The sequence below is a fragment of the Metopolophium dirhodum genome, chromosome 1 (genome assembly GCF_019925205.1).
Source record: "Metopolophium dirhodum isolate CAU chromosome 1, ASM1992520v1, whole genome shotgun sequence".
Classification (NCBI taxonomy): domain Eukaryota; kingdom Metazoa; phylum Arthropoda; class Insecta; order Hemiptera; family Aphididae; genus Metopolophium; species Metopolophium dirhodum.
The window spans coordinates 16,011,516-16,028,992 of NC_083560.1; the positions used below are offsets into that span (position 1 = coordinate 16,011,516).

General features: G+C 27.4%; 1 protein-coding gene and 1 long non-coding RNA gene across 4 annotated transcripts; one reads left to right on the forward strand and one right to left on the reverse strand.

Moving 5' to 3' along the window:
• The first annotated feature begins 1,902 nt into the window (after positions 1-1,902).
• On the forward strand, positions 1,903-6,655 carry LOC132935326 (uncharacterized). Of its 3 annotated transcripts, none has more exons than XR_009663212.1 (5): positions 1,903-2,051; positions 2,108-2,264; positions 2,330-2,584; positions 5,447-5,596; positions 6,043-6,655. It is a non-coding gene; the product is annotated as an uncharacterized LOC132935326 (long non-coding RNA). The 3 variants fall into 3 exon arrangements; XR_009663213.1 differs by having other exon boundaries at positions 2,124-2,264; XR_009663211.1 differs by having other exon boundaries at positions 1,903-2,264.
• On the reverse strand, positions 6,582-12,672 carry LOC132935325 (KAT8 regulatory NSL complex subunit 3-like). Its single transcript, XM_061001848.1, has 14 exons — positions 12,601-12,672; positions 12,416-12,525; positions 12,191-12,343; positions 11,677-11,941; positions 11,465-11,611; positions 11,251-11,389; positions 10,368-10,537; positions 9,672-9,820; positions 9,460-9,607; positions 8,502-8,619; positions 8,106-8,360; positions 7,633-7,740; positions 7,198-7,541; positions 6,582-7,023 (listed from the first exon to the last, which is right to left on the reverse strand). Exons 1-14 carry the CDS (start codon positions 12,670-12,672, stop codon positions 6,703-6,705), a joined length of 2,499 nt encoding a protein of 832 aa, XP_060857831.1. The 3' UTR covers positions 6,582-6,702.
• Between the last annotated feature and the right edge of the window lie 4,805 nt (positions 12,673-17,477).

A 17,477-nucleotide genomic window follows, 5' to 3' on the forward strand; every position in this document is an offset into this window, starting at 1 on the left:
AATCATTTATTATATTTATAAGCTCTTTATTTGTCAAAATATGGCAAAAATGGTAATTTATATACAAAAATAAAAAAACAAGTTAGTATTTCAATACCAATATCTCTTGAAAATGTCATCTATAATGTATCATTGATATAATTGAATTCAAAACATAGTACATCCTGTTTTTGAGGTAATATCTAAAATATCTTCAAAAAATAAAATGCCAGTTTACCAGTGTAGCCAGCTTTTATTTGAATCACAATTAATATGTGTTATGGATTCCATCATCCTCTGAATAGAATGAATGGATATAAAATTGTTTATAACTCGTCAACCACAGACAGAGTGGTCTTAGATTAATGTGAAAAGAATAATTAAATTACACAAAATATATTTACTAAAACTTTTTTATAGAAACTGGTGTCAACAAATTATGTTAATAACAAATAGCTTAATGAATTTCAAATTATAAGATGTGATTGGGATCAAAGAATATCTGCTAGATATTAAAAGTTTTGCGGGTCCAGCGGCAATTGTTTGTTTCAAATTATTTTTAGTGATACAAGATGGAAGAGCTTTAAATGATTACAAAGAGTGTACCTAAGAAAATATTATAATTATTACCTTGTCACATTGAAGATAAAAATGACACTGAGATTGCCTAATAGTCAAAACAAATATTTAATATATTAAAATATCAAATTTCTAATTTATCCATGGTCTAAATTAATATAATATTAAAAGTAAATCATATGTTTTCTATATTTTTATGAAAAAATAAGTCAAATATAAATTTTAATATCATACTAGCTGTGACACCGTGTAGTGTGCTTCTGTTTTTCATTTACAAATTCTGAAGTTCTGAAATCTGAGAAGATGTACTTTACACCGTGGAGCGTGGATTATACTTTAATAAAATCTATACAATGTCTATTTTTAGAGGAATAGAACGGTTAAGAAATTGAAGAATAGATAAGATTTATTTAGAAAAATGAATGTTTGTTTATATCCTTTTTTTATTTTATAACGAGTTTTTCTATTATTAGTCAGTGTTAGTACTTAGTTCCTAATTCAATAAATTAAAAACTTAATGAAAATAACATAGTAAATATATTATTTTCAAAACGTTAGTTAGCTTGGCTGGCCAGTGAAAAAAACTTGGCGGGCCGTAGGTTGGAGACCTCTGGTCTATGATAAAAATTAACTTAAAATTATTGTGTAATGAACATAATGTACCTATTTGCAATAATTAAATGTCTAATATATTACCTATATTTATTATAAACCTAATAGGTAAGGGAAAAATTGAAAAACTTAGTGAATAATTTTAATTATTTACCTCATTTGTTTCTTTATAAATTGTAATCTGACTTGAACAACCACCATATTTATCAGTAATTTTTCGTGATTGATTCTTTGAGAAATTGTTTTTGTTCATTGTTATTTGTTATTAAATAAGACTATACAACGAATTTTAGTAAAAATTTTAATCAAATGCTTATGATTTATGAAACTGTAACACTAACAAAGTAACAAGTCTAATTGATGAAATGGTAAATGATAGTACTGTTCTACTATCACGTTTTCTAGCAACCGAAATGGCGGTATACCTTCTTATATTATAGCTCTCTAAGGAATATAATATAATATCGTTATAGTTTATGTTCGAAGTAATTGATATCGGAGCAGTGTTATAATATTGACAATAACAATTTTTTTTCGGAGTAATACAATGTCGTATTAGTATATAGTCGTAGCACTGGTGTTATCCCGGATTATATTATCTATAGACCTTGGGTGCAACTGCACCAGTAGATGAAACACAAAATCAGTACTTATCACAGATATATAAAGATAATAAAATATTTGTGAACAATATATTTTGTGGTCGGGCAAAATATGGTATGGACTAAAAATTATTACTTGTAAAACCACGATGTAGATAATATTGATTTCCACAACCAAAACTTCAAAAAAATATATTATAATATTGCTTTTTTTTCTGATGTTTCATGTTTGTATGTTCCTCACTTTATCAAATTAGCTAGAGATTATTTTCTTGATTAGTAAGTATTTATTATTTTTTAATTAATAAAACAACTTCCTAGTTAAGTATTATTAGGTAATAATCAATACAGCCACCAACTGATCAAATGTAAAATACACCAGTGTCAACTGACAATTTAAGGATAAAAGGCTTATCATGGTGGAAGGAGCGTCCAGAATGAATGATCAATTAGCTGTCCAAGTGTTTCTGTGGAATATAATTACTGTTTGAGGTACAATAAATATATTTTAATGAATTAATTTAATCATTTAACTATTACTTTTTTAACATTTTTAGGCTTCAGAAATCAGAAGTATTCCAACTTTTCGATGACTGATTTGACTTGCCGAACAACCAACAACTATATGATATGAACTCAAAAAGTTATGGATTTTATTTATTGTCACAAAATGAGTTATTGCATAAAGTGATTCCAGTGATGATGACATAGACTTTACTAAAATTGAAAAACATGCCCATCTTATGAGTAGTAATGTATCAGCTACTATCGAAAATGTTGGTATGAACATATTGAACTTCATTGATAAGTAGGTAAATATACCGTAAATTACACGTTAATAACAATATGTCATTCAGGACACATCCTGAGTTCAGCATAATCAATTTTGTGGTGATTTAGCTTTAATTAAATCAATAAATCAATCATAAATGTTTAATATTCTTTAGATCTTGTTCTCACAACAATAGTATGTACATGATGTTTCTAATTATGACAGTGGAACTTAGATTAAACACGGATAGTTTATTTTAGTGTTTTTTAAACTTAAAAAACTTTTTTTTGTAATTCCATTATTGAACAGTAAAAACAATAATTCATTGCTAGTAACGGGACAAAAATAATATACATCAGAAAAATCAAAACAGCATTTTACATTTGCATGCTTGTACTTTGGTAAAATGAATATTGGTTAGTTAATATTTTCTATACTTTGTACAAGTTAAGAACCGTAGTCGGCGGCTAACTTGTCCGTAGGGATGAGGGAATACTACATGGCCGGTATACAGATAGTTTACTCGGTAGAGGCAACAAACGGGTGTCTACATAAATAATTTAAACATAATATCATATTTATTAACTGTTTTATGTAAAATAGACTAATGTAAAAATGTATTGTTACTAACAATGAAGAAAGGTCAAAGACTAGTCGTAATATTGTCTGATGGTATTCAAAATTATATGTCCAAGTTTGTTCAAGACAAATGGATGTGTGAAAAAAGACATGGCCTTTCTGAAAATGATCAGCAATTGTCTTACAAATTAATAAGAATCTAAGGTATATTCTTCAATACATGATTCGTATTGTTAACTAATAAAACCACAAGGGAAATTAAAATTTATCGAGGATCTCGAGGTAATAATTTCTAATATATTTAACTCCTATAGACAACTTACATTAATACTAATAGGTGATATGAACATAAATTGATCTGACACCACAAACTCTACAACACTATACTATGATTTATTAAATTCTTTTAACTTTATCCAATACATTAATTGCCCCACAAGACCTTTGACCAATAGTTGCATCGACCATATTTTTTTTTTTCTTGCACATGGCGTAGGTTTATTGGTGAAAAGCAAAATTAAATAAACATAAAATAAAACTAAATAAACATTAAACATTAAATTAGCAAAGTAACGAGTACTAGAGTAGATAGATTTACAATAAGCTAATAAACTAATAAATAAAATTAACAATAACAAAGATAATAATAATAAGAAGAGCTCATAATGTATTTAAAGGCGAACATTGGTCTTAGACAGCCAATCCATTGCTTCGTCATCGCCCTTGTGAAGTCCCTCTATTCCTCCCTTGTATTTAGTTTGAGGACATTCCTCCACAATGTGTTTGATGGATTGTATTTGCCCGCAGTCGCATAAGGGAGAGTTTTTTAACTTCCACTTATGTATCGACCATATATTCATTAGAGATAATCACAAACATTATAATATTTATTCAGTGGTTATAGACTCACTAATTACTGATCATTATCCTTTATTTTTATAATTAAATCATAAAAGAAAAAGGGAATACTTTGCCATAGTAAATGCCACTATAGTTTACCGTTTTGTAATAAATAAAATATAAAAAATAAATTTTTAAACTATATTTATCAATTATTTGTTATTATATTATATTTATTACCTATCTATTTGATTATATATTTTTCCAGACATGTAAAAATTCACTGAATAATTATTGTGTATGTCAACAAACAAACAAAAAACAAATAAAGTTTTATTGAAATGCATAGAAAAAAAGACTAATCAATTTTAAAACTGAAAATGTCCCTCGCTCCGCTTAGAATCTAAAAAAAATTGAAAAAAATTGAAATTAAAACATCACTGATGTTGCTGAAAAGTATATAAAAATGATCTCATTTTCAGGCTCTATTCAATATCAAAAAAAAATAAATATATAGGTACAGTACAAATACAACTTACGGACTAATAATTTTTTATAACGTCTTTTAACTTATAAAAAGTTTTTGATTATATATTTCTTGAACAAATTTGAATAAATAATATGCATAATATGTTTATGTAAGGTATACACATAATAGGTTTATTATAAAACAAAAAAAATACCATTGTTTTTTTATTTAATATATTATAGATAAATGTACCTGTGTATATGAATATTTGTTTTAGATTCTATAAAGGTTTGTCTTATGTTGATTAAGATTTATGCAATAATTATTAAATATAAGTTAGTGTTAATTAATGACTTCATAAGCATTATATTTTTAATGCTATATCAACATTTAATGTTTAACACTACGTCACTACTTGAATATACGATTCGATTTAATTTCACTTTTAAGCAACATTCCGTAAAGATTAATATGCTTCTAATTCAATCTAAAACCAATATTAATTAATGTCAAATATTAAGAAACGCAGCCTTGATCCAATGTTGGCACGCTATGTCGGTGTAACCAAAAAACCAATTAGGACGATATTTTAGGTATGAATTTAAAGAAAGAATGACATTTTAATTATTTTGATGACTATAATTGACTATGTATATATTAAATAATAAAGTATGATACCTATGGACTTTAGGAACAATTGCGAGACACTTGCGACTTGCAATTTATAATACATAAAATGTACAATATAGGTAGTGACTAATATAGGGAATTGATACGTATATACAATTATGAGGGGGGTCAATTGTCAGTATACGGCGTTTTATCGTGGGGACCAATTGTCTCAAATCTAAAGTAGAGTATATAGAACATAATATGTACTTAATGAAAATGCCCATGGTAAAAAAAAAATTTCAAAATTCAAATTAAACTTAAATTTATTTTATTTTTGGAAAAAATGTTGAAATCATCTTCCAAAAACTACATAAAAGTTAAGAACCATGTTTAATTGTCTAGGACTCGAGGAAAGAAAAAACTTCATAATTGATGTACCTATATAATAGATCGGTTTGAAACAATGATACTGTATCCAGATAAGTCAATAGAGAATATGGAGAAGAATCATATTGTTACTGAAAGCCTTTATTTGCGGCCGTCAAAAGGGTGGTGAGTAGTATAATTAATAGTTATGCACAGTAGGTAATTTACTACTATTCAAGATGCAACATAAATGTTCTTTGTTTGACATTTTATTTGTTGTTCATAAAATAAGAATAAAATATAGTCATAATATACATACCTAGCTATTAGTTTTAAATAATTATTAATTATTATAGTTTTAAAAGGTCACATTAAATATTTTGTGGTTTTTATTTAAACTCGAAATAAGAAAAATTGAATAGGTAAATTGAATTTTACTTATAAATACAAGCTGTCATTTTTGAAGTTAAATCATTATTAATTAATAATTACAATTAATTTTACAAATATTAATATTGTGCTGAGAGTTTGTAAACTTAAGAAGCTGGTAGAAGTGTATTTCGAATAGTAGGCTTGTATGAGGACAACTGGACAAATACCTATTGTATAACACTGTATTGTTTGTTTCCAAGGAATTGATGACTTTTGATGCAAACCATTTGATATGAATGACTGAGCAAAGAAGACTATTCGGCAAGCCTGAGAAGGGGCGCAAACAAAAGATGTACAGTCCCATTATATTGTTGTCTCTGACCAATAGCGATGAATCCAGTTAACATTGATGATTGATGAATAATAAAAAAACAATCAACAAACACTTGTCGATTTATGAAAATTGTGTAAATGTGTATAAACATATTTATTTTAGAGTGATGAAATTTGAGTAAACAAATGTTTTGGCGTCTACACATGAATTTCTACAACGTTGTGCCAACAAAACACTATAATGTCCTTGTCTTGGTAAACCTTATGATAACACATCCATACCTACCCGCTGGTGGAGAATAAGCGTACACCATGTAATCAAAGCATTGAGGAAACCTTTTTTTGCATGGACCAAAGTGCAAATGGTAAGATTTGGAAAACGTACAAATAGAATACCACCAACTAATTTCCAATAAAACGGATTTATTTGTGTTCATATATATGTTTGTGACACATAGTATAATTAATATAATACATCAATAGTATGTAATATTATATATTAAAAAACATAAATATAAACATTTCATTTGCTTTTGTTAATTGCAGCTTGTGAAGGTTGTGTGTAACTTTAGTCTTAAAATTTGATATTATATAATTTTCTTAAGCTTTTGTGTGGTCGCCAATGTTTTAATTTTATTCAAATGTATTTGTTGTCTAGTAATACTTTTGATAGTTTTGATGTTACCGTCTTGTATGTTACGAATCGTGACAATTTTTGGTACAACCTCAGAATTTAATTCTCTTTCAATTCTTCTGATTTTATTTCCTAATATGGGTAATCTGTTCACTAATTGAATATTTCCCGAATTTTGACTGGGTACAGTGCATATTTGGTAACCACAGGGTACTAGGCCTTTTGGTGCTCTGTTTACTACTAGCTTGACTTTGGAAGGTGAGTCATATGCAACCTGTAAAATTGAAAAACTGTATAATTTATAAAATATTAAAACATATGTTTATATGTTGTTTAGAGATAATTATGGTATTTTATATCATGTATATATTTTTAAGAGCACATTGCATCGTTATTTAGAACATTTCAGCTCAAGTCTTGTGATGTAATTACTAATTATTATGCATACCTGTTTAATTTTTAGACGTTTGGGAATCGGAGTCCTCGAAATAGTAGGACATAAGACATCAAAATGTTCGTCTACAGATTTTTCTTTGACAATCATTTTCTGTTCATTTAAATTCTCAATGAAATCGGAACTGTTATCAACACTATGCTTCACTTCTTCTTTTTCTTGGGGTTCATCTGCAAAGACTATTGGCATATTCAATATTTGATCAGGTGTGATTTCTTCCATAACAGGAGCAGCAGTTTGATTATGTAGCGACTGGAAATTTGAACTGCATGCTACAATATTCTTTTGGTCTGGTGTGAACATTACAGGCGAACCATTCATAAATGTTAAAGATGAAGCTATGGTATTTTGGAGAAAAATAGATCATTAGTGGATGAAAATATAAAATACACACAACTCAACACTAATATGTATTGAGCTGGAACATACTTGTTTGAGAAACATTGATATTGAAATTGTCTTCTTTCTGTGATAATTCTGTTAGATTAGAAAATTTTTGATTTCCTAATTTTGGTATAAATAATTCTTCTTGCTTCTCTAAATTTAAATAAATTTAAATAATATTAATAACACTAAACCCTTCATTTTTTATAACAATGATCAATATGATCTTGACTTAGTATCTGTTTAATAATTATTCCCATTGCAATTACAGTAGTACACAAAAATTAATATTGGTGTGGGTTCATCATAAAAAAAAAAAATACTTTAAAATATTTTGGTAGTTTTGAAGATTTGTGAATACATTTAAATACTTTCTATGTTGTAAACGGGGCGGGGGAGGAATTGAATACCCTATATTCCCTATGTCTACATAGGCATAACAATATTCGTACACGCCCTCGTGGAAAGTTATAAAAGTAAAATTTGTGGATAATGTTATTTTTTCTAAAATAACTTACGAATACTATTTATAGTAGAGTTGGCATTTTCACACTGAATATTTTTGTATTCTTGTCTGAGAGAACATGAAGGAGCAGGTATAAGTTCTTTGTCGTTTATAATTACTTTAGATCCCATAGAAGAACTTGGTGTTTTGATAGTCTTGCGATTTGCCGTTTGTCTCTGTATAGTTTGTTTATTGGGAGGAACCATACGTTTTTTGTTTCCTTTGTTGAGGTGTGCTAAAGGTTTGCATATTTTAAAATAAAATGTATCTACTTAAAAGTTATAATTTGAGATTTAAAAAAAAAAAAAATATTAGTTAAATATAAAGATAACATACAAGTTAGTAACCAGAGTGTTATGTAAAATACAGCGAGTTTAATAGTATTAAAAAAAAAATTATAATGTCTTACTATTAGGTTTATTTTTGGAGAACACAGGTTTTTTAAAATCTCTATTTTCAACATCAGGTGTACAAATTATTTTTGTGGTAGGTTCCAAAATGTCTTTCAAGAAATTTCCAATTTCTTCCTGTAAACAAATATTCACTATAAATATTTGTTAAAAGTTCATTAATAAGAAGACGCCATACCATGGGTCATTTCTGTCTTACAAAATAATATACAACATACCAAATTTGTGTTCAGTAGAAACAATTTAGTGTTGTAAACTTTAATATTAGAGTGAAATGATCTATGATTTGCTGAACTAAAATTTGATATGTATTACATTTGTAAGACAATAACAGCAAGAGTGGGTATGGCATCTCTTTAATGCCTTGTCCTACATGAATCCAACAAATGCGATGAAAAAAAAACAGTTTGTATTTCGTCATATCGGTCGCATTGTATTGTGACAGAACAGCATTATAAGAATAGTAATCGTCGGATTCGCTGGATTTACGGAGGACAAGGCGTCAGAGGACACTACACCCACATGTGTTGTCTCCGTCTTACAAATGTAAGAAATAGAAAAAACTGTTTTGTGTGGGTATGAATGACTCAGACTGTAGTCCAAACTAAGCAACAAAATGTTCACACTATAAAGAGGAGAACATTTACTGTGCAAAAGTATTATTTTTTTGATATCAGGACTAAAAAAATAGTTATTCAAGATTGAAAAATCAAAAATAAAGAATTTTTAAGCAAAAAGAACTTTGTACCTATTTGTGATATCAAAAAATTAAAAACAACTTTGCACAGTCAATGTTGTCCTCTTTCTAGTGTGGTTAAAATATGGTTGCTTAACTTGGACTACAGCTTGAGTGGTTCTTGCCCGCGAAAATAGTGTCTGCTATGTTTTACATTTCTAAAACAGAGACAGCACATGCTGGTGTGGCATCTTCTTAATAGTGACAAGTTTATATTATACCAAAACACATCTGTCAACAAGTTTTTGAGTGACTGCCTCTCTCATCTTAGTAGTATGGTTCATGACCAATTCATCATTTGCTCCACCAACTAGTATATGATTGGTCTTACATTTCAGCTTTACTCTTAATTCTTCCATATCCAAAACCCTATGAAATTTTGGAAACTTGCTATTAATAATAATTTTTACTGATAAAAAAAGTAACAACATACGGTGAAAATATGCTAAGCTGGCCGGTCACAAAAACTGTAGGACATTCAAGACCCAAAATACAATCGCCTTCATAACCTCTTTTTACCTCAGATGAATTAACAAAAAATCCCAAACATACTAACCCTTCAACATTTTCTAGAACAGCTACCTTAAAAACATAAACAAATACATATAAGTTAATATTTATTACAATAATATTGTATACATGTATTACTACAAATTAATAGCTTGTATTTGCATTAATTGTATACTACATTTACAACACATTAACACAACATTTTGTTTTAATACAATTTATAAACTATTTGTATATACTTATTGTTATTATTATCATGTAATGATTGAGGATTATATAGAACGAATCTATATCAACTATTTATGCTTGACGCGGTTGCATGAACGTATAACTAATTTTTAATTTTTTTTCAACCAGTTGGATGGTATTCAATTAAAATTCTTCATACTAGTAAACTACTCGCCTTTTCTTTTTGATCCTTTAAAATTTTAACTCTTGCATCATTTTAAATTTGTCTTATAGGTAAAATAGTTATGGGGATACCTGTAGTATACTCGTAGTAATATATTAATATTAGTACTATATTCTTATTTATATTAATATTTATTTTTTAATATTTACTATTATAATTTGTATGATGTTATGTTGTTAAAAATATGAATTAATAAAAGATATCTACTTGACAAGCTATAGCAGCACTGACTCCAACACCAGCCAGAATAATAGGCCTGCTGGGATCTTCAAATCGCACCGATACAACTTTACTTCTTGTAGCATCTACCATGGCTTCTAAACTGGTTTCTATATCTACTTCTTCTTCACGAGAGTACTCTTCATAATCCCATGGTACTAAAATACAATAGTCACATATTAACTTGATTAAAAAATAATTAATTTATATTATGTACAAGGCCATACATTAAATGTGTGATAATAATTTAACCATTCAATTTTTGTGATTCAAAAAAACTAATACATGTATATATAATAAATAGGTACTCATAATACTTCAATACTTCATTGTTATCAACATTTTTTTCAGGCAATCTATTTTCAAGTAAAATTAATATTATGAAGTAGAATTTTTTTCTAAATATGATGATTTGTGTATTTTTAATATATAAACTGTAAATTCAGTATTTTGTAAATATATCGGTACATAAGAACAATTTTAATTTTTAATAATATTTTTATCGTTAATCATTTTATTTTAATACATAACTGGCCTGAAAAAAATAGTTTAAAATATATAGTGTGTTAAATATTTTATAATATATAAACAATAACGTTTTTAAATTATATCAATAAATAACAATAAAGATAGAAACATTTTATGAGAGTTACATTCAGGAAGTGATTTAAAACATTATGGTATTGGGAAATTATTTGTAAAACAGGGCTGGCAAGATAGAACCCTTAAACATGCCCAATAGAATAAAGATATAGTGTATTAATGACTTAAATATAATATAATATGTTTCATATTATTGTTTTAAAAATATCATACAAATTGGTTGACAAAATAAGTGTATGAGTATTAAATGTGTAAACGTTTTATTTACCTTTCACTGCCAAAGCAACATCTAATTTTGCTAAATATGATAGGGCATTCATCCAATCATAAGTCCTTGTATTTGGCTGTGTACAATACCCAGGAAAGTCTGGCACTAATATTATAACAGGATTTTTTGGTAATTTTAGCTAAAATATATTTTTATTACTTTATTAAATTGAATATAAATTATAACATTAAATGTAATCATTTATTATACTTACGGGTGGGTAAGTTGTCAACATTAAGTTAAAAGGATCAACAGGTTCATCCAAATTAATTGATTTTGATTTAATTTCTTCTTTAAAACATCCTATTGAATTTGCTGATATCATATCATTTATAAATAATGGAGCAATTTGTTTCAATTTCTATTAAAGAAATATCACACATAGTAGGTAAGTCAAATAGAAAAATAATATAACTATTTAAATACCTCTAATATATCAATGTAGGATGCAAGATAGTCATCTGGTAAATTAGAAATGAATAGTCTATGTAACCATTGCATCAATGATATGTCCCAATGAGTGTAATTAGTTAATAGATGGTGCATTTCAGCCACTGATTTTTCTGTACATATGATTTTTTGAACATACTCTTGTACTGTACCTTCATATGTTAATCTTGATAAGCGGTTTGAGTATAAAATAGATAGAGCTCTTTCAAACAAAGTCCGTTCAAGTTTATTCCACCGTTGTCTATAACAAATTATAATGTTAATTAACATATTATTCGTATTAGGTCCAATTAAGTTGATTCCTGACATTAATAAAGAGGCAATATCAAATGTTTTCACAATTTCTAACATTTCCTGGATGATAATGTCATTCAAGTATCATATTCAGTTATACAAGTCAATTTTTAATTGCATTTACAATCAAGCAGTTGAAAAATATCTATTTAGTGACTCAGAATTGTTATAGTGATATTGAAAGTTGGAAACATACTTGTTAATATTATCTTCCCACATTTCAGGGTCTCTAGGTAATTTTGAATTTCTATATGGTTCTATTGATTTAGCTTCAACATCAGGTCTATATGTTAATAACTTCTCATCTTTGTCAATAGTTTCAATGTCAATGTCATCAGTAGAAATTTCGCTAAAAAGAAAAAAAATTGTGCCAAGTTAGTTGGATGATTCACAATATGGTAAAATAGTGCATTAGGTTTACTTTTGAACAAATCTGTGTATAAATAATGTTTGAATTGTAGAACACAAATTGTCTTGCTGATATTCGGCTGACGAATAACTGTGTTCGGTTGATGTATTTTGTTGATATTTCTACGCATTCACATACAACGGTCATTAAATTAATCATTCATAAACAAATTTTTTTTAAACGGAATTGGTACATACTTTTCTTTGGGATATGTGCTGTAGGTACGACGTGAAATCTGATTTTAGTTCGGAGTCTACGTCGGAATCCATTTTGAACGCTGTTCAGTCAAGAGATTAATAATAAAAACTTATAACTAAATACATTTAATAGTTTGACACCAATGTTATTGAGTTAATAAAAATAATATGAAATAATATAAAATCAAAAATGAAAAAATTAAGACTTCAAATGAAGTCAAAGATATTTTATAGTTTATGTTATGTTTATCCATATTCCCATAGATATTAAAGAATGGATAGGCCATTTGTGCTTATCATACGGGAAAGAACATGAAAATATTTTGAGGTTATAGAGGTCTTAACATAAATAGATATATTAATTATAGTATATTATTTATGATAAGACCTCTGCCAAAATGAGAGGCAATGATAAAAAACAGTCTTTCTCTTTTCCCCATTCCGACACACTTCCCTCTATTTTATTACAGTACGCGTCACGAAAAAACGCCACTGGAGGCGCTAGAATCATCCACATATTATCTTATATTTTTTCTGATAATATTTTCTATAGTTATTATAACCCGAAAACCCGTAATAAACAATATACTTTTCTGGATAATAATAATATTCAAAATTAACTTAAATGGGAAAATAAAGAAAAATATGAGTTGTTTTAAGTTAATGTAGAGGCAAATGAGTTAAGTTACACTTAAGTTAATTATAACACCAAACTAGTACCTCTACTTAGTTAAGTTGATTAGTTAAAATTAACCTAACTTTTACTTTACTTCTAAGTTGTTAACTCGTTAATACCCAGCCTTGAATATACATATAACTAGGTACTTTAATTGTTACCAAATTGAAGTTATAATTATGCGGTACTTATGTGGTACAGTATTACACTACTTTAATAATTCTCAGTAAAAATTATTAAAATATTAGTGTACTAAATTATAAAGTAAGTAGGTACTAGGTACTAAATACGATTATGTGCTCAATTCATTACATTTTCATAAGCCTATGTAGAATTGTATACTATTATTTTTATTGAGAAATAAAATCAAAAAAGCGGACAATGGTTAACGTTCTGCTGTACATTAGGTGCACTTAATGGATGTGTTAAATTTGAATTCAACAATCATTATATATAAAAACGTTTCTGAGCGAAGACGGTCTGTCAGCCTATAATACTACTAGGTATGTAAGTTGTATGATATTATTTTAATTTATTTTACTATAAGGCGTTTGGATTAGAGTAGGTTAAATTATTTTTTGCAAAAAAATTGCATTTGAAAATGTCGTTGTGATTTGTGTATATACTATTTACAGTATAATAATGTACTTAAAAAGTCTCGCGAATAATATTTTTTAAGTTACAACAAAATAACAAATATCGTTATTCTTGGTTTAAATATGTAATTTCGTCCAAATTTTAAAATAAAATGTCTGTAAAAAAGAACTGTGTTAATATAAGTAAAAAAAAAAGATTAAGAGTAATAGTTTCTTTTTCATTTAGTTATGGTAATAGAAAAAATTAATTATTAACTATTAAGGCGGTTTGGTGCATAGTACTACTTAATAATAAAAATTTATTATGATTTTGGGAATTTTTAAATCTTCCTATCTTTTTAAAACATCTTATTTCCACATTACAACAATGTTTTATGTAGCAGTTATGCAGATTATTACGAGAAACATTTTGATTTCTCGCGTCTGACACTCTGACGCCCTATCTCGTGGTTTTTCCGAAATACATGCCCCAAAAGCACTTATTTAGGTTTCGAAACCTATTAATTAAGTCTAATAATTATTTGATAATATTTGAATTCGAATTGGAAAATAAATACATTTGAATACGAGAATTTTTGGTGACATATATTGTTAGTAGGTTGGTACTACAGTTGCGGATAGATTGGTGGGATTTTTCATTTTCTAAGTTGGTAGTAGTGATTTCGAAAATTTCAGATTTTTATTTTTTATTCTCCGGGAGAACTAGGGCATCACCACTAAGATATAAGCATGCCGGCGGGGATAGGTGGTGCGGTGACAGCAAACTGCGTTTACAGTAATGTATTATTATAATAAGTCAATATAACGGAAACGTTGAAATCAAAAACAAAACTAGTTATTAATAATTATTAGTACATGTTTATTCATAATAATTAGTTTAATTCAATTGACACTTGTAAAAAATATACATGAATTATGATGTAATACGATAATTACATATTTATTCTGTTTTGTTTTTAACTATCCACAGCCTGGTTTAGTGGTTTGTAAAACATAAATTGTACACGGATTCTGTAAGCTGTATTACAACTATATATACGAATTTTTGGAAATGTTTATTATACTTATTGAAAAATTAATATCATTCCATTCAAATTGTTTGTACTAATTTTTTTGTGATGATACATATGCCTGTTATTCAAATGAGATCCTTCCTTGGCTCCGTATTAGTTATTTGTGAATTAATTAGTGGATATTTTCAAAAAAATTTTAATATTGGTACTCAATTCAAAATTCAAACCAGTAGTTTTTCTGTAATTAAAATCTTGATACAAAAGATAAAATAGTTATACAAACATATAAAATAGATGTTATATTGAATTTAGTATTTTTTTACAATTAGAATTTTTACAAATTGTAAATGTTTATGGATTAATATTATCAATATTATTAGATAGGTGCTAACATTTTAACATCACCACGAAAATCTTCCAAACACATTATCGTGGACACAATCTCTGTACACAAAAGTAAGGTACTCAAGAACTACTTGTTTTAGTTATGATTTTGAAATGTCAACATATAATTCAGAAGAAAATGATTATTTATGCACATGGATTAATTTGTTTGTAATTTAGTATGCGTACTATAATAATATATAATGGAAGAGTTAATGTTTTTCTATTTTTACTGCGTCTTGTAGTTTCCTATTGTTATAAAAAAAAAAAAATAAAATAAAATAATATGTGATATTAGCAAAACTAGTTAGTTTTGATTACTATGCATATTAATTGTCATACCATTCTTTTCGGAAGATCGTTCGTGGGTTATAATATAATAATATACTATTATGTTATCCGTAGCTCTAACCTTGTGCGTACATACCTAGGTACCTATTTATTTATAATTATCATATTTATAATTATCAAAACGGCCCAAAATACAATAATATTATAGCTAGTGCAAAAGTCGGTGGTTACAAAATATACTAACGGCCTTTAATTTAATAATAATTACAATACGGAAAAACTGCCTCAAGTCCTCCACTTGTTTGATTTTTTTTATTTTGTACTACCTTCGTCTGCAATGGACTCATGTTTACATTTCACTTAGTGCAGCATACCTACATAGTAAATACTCAGGTCTAGAATAAAGATATGACAATTCCTGACTAAAGGCAATGATTTTATGATGTGTTTCTGGTAACGAAATGAATAATTAAATAATCGACATTATTTGAAAAAAAAATGGTTAACCAATTTATATGCCTATATATACATAAATATATGTTGTGTATATATTTAAAGTTACACTTTATTCTAACACATTATTGTTAAAATTTGTACCAGATGCGCAGAAAATGTGATAAACTTATTTCATACATAGGACATAGGTACCTAACTAAACACTTTTGTCATGATCTAGTTAATATAATATTAAATTCTTATAACAATAGGTAGGTACACACAATTTATGAAATTCTGTTTTTAACTAATGCTATTTATATTGTTGGAATAATAGTAATAGATCGAATAGTTCTATAGGTGACTATAGTACCTATAAGATAGGGTATAGTATAGGTACAGGGTGATTCTTTCAAACAGTAAATACTCATATTATATTATATCAATTCTTGATAAATATCAACGTTCGAAAAAAATTATGTCTTCTATTTTTAAGGGTGTCGCAGCGGTAGTAAATTACACATACTTCGGAATGTCCGATTTTAATTTTTTATACATGTATGAACTCTTTGACAAAATATCTAGGGTTTGTATAAAATTAATTTAAAATTTAAAAGGACTTGAAAATAAAGGTTTTTTTTCAAAAATTCCATGAAATAATTGTATCAAATTTGTATTGTTTGTAATTGTATTTGTATTTGTTATGATAGGGGCTTAAGTGTGCAATGGAAGTTACATAATGTTGCCCTTATGTTGAATGTATGTCTTAAAAAAAATATTACTAATTAATATGTAGGTATGCGATATATCACAGTTGTTATTAGGTAATAATATTTTATATGTCAACAAATAATATTGTGTACATAGTTTCTATACATAGTTTATTTGAATTTGTCAGCCTATTTTCTATGATTTGTAAGAAACAGATATTGGACATCTTGGAAAGCTTACTTAGTACAGTTCCAAATGACTTGACTTAATTTTTCAAAATTGACTTGTACTTTACAGTGCTAACAAAACAAAATAAATGGAAAAGTTTTTCCTACAAAACATAGATTAGTATTAAACATTCAAATATTGGACTACTAGGAGTATGTTTATTTTTTGTCAGCTTTAATACATGAAAAATCCAATCGTTTAGAGCCGCCTGAACACTATGAATAGCTAGTCTTTTTCAATAGACAATAAATAATAATACAGAACACGGATTGCTGGATTTTTTGAATATTAAGGTATACTTAAGAGCAAATACACAACAGGAAATAACCATACGTTTTGGACGTTACAGTCTCACCCAAAACTTACCCATGAACTGTAGGCAAGGTGGTTGTGGTAGTCTATTATGCATACAGCAGTAATATATTTTGTAATTATGTTATATTATTTTTCTAGTTTCAGCATTGGATTAGGTCAAAGATTCCCAACCACAGAGTGCTGCGAAATTATTTGAAATATATTTTTTAAGAAAAAACGATTTCATGA

Coding starts and splice junctions, on each gene's coding strand:
- LOC132935325 (XM_061001848.1), bottom strand. CDS start 12,672: ATGGATTCCGACGTAGACTCCGAACTAAAATCAGATTTCACGTCGTAC. Junction 9,821..10,367: donor GTGCTGCTATAGCTTGTCAA/GTAGATATCTTT, acceptor TATGTTTTTAAG/GTAGCTGTTCTAGAAAATGT. Junction 8,620..9,459: donor TTGTTGACAGATGTGTTTTG/GTATAATATAAA, acceptor ATTTGTTTACAG/GAAGAAATTGGAAATTTCTT.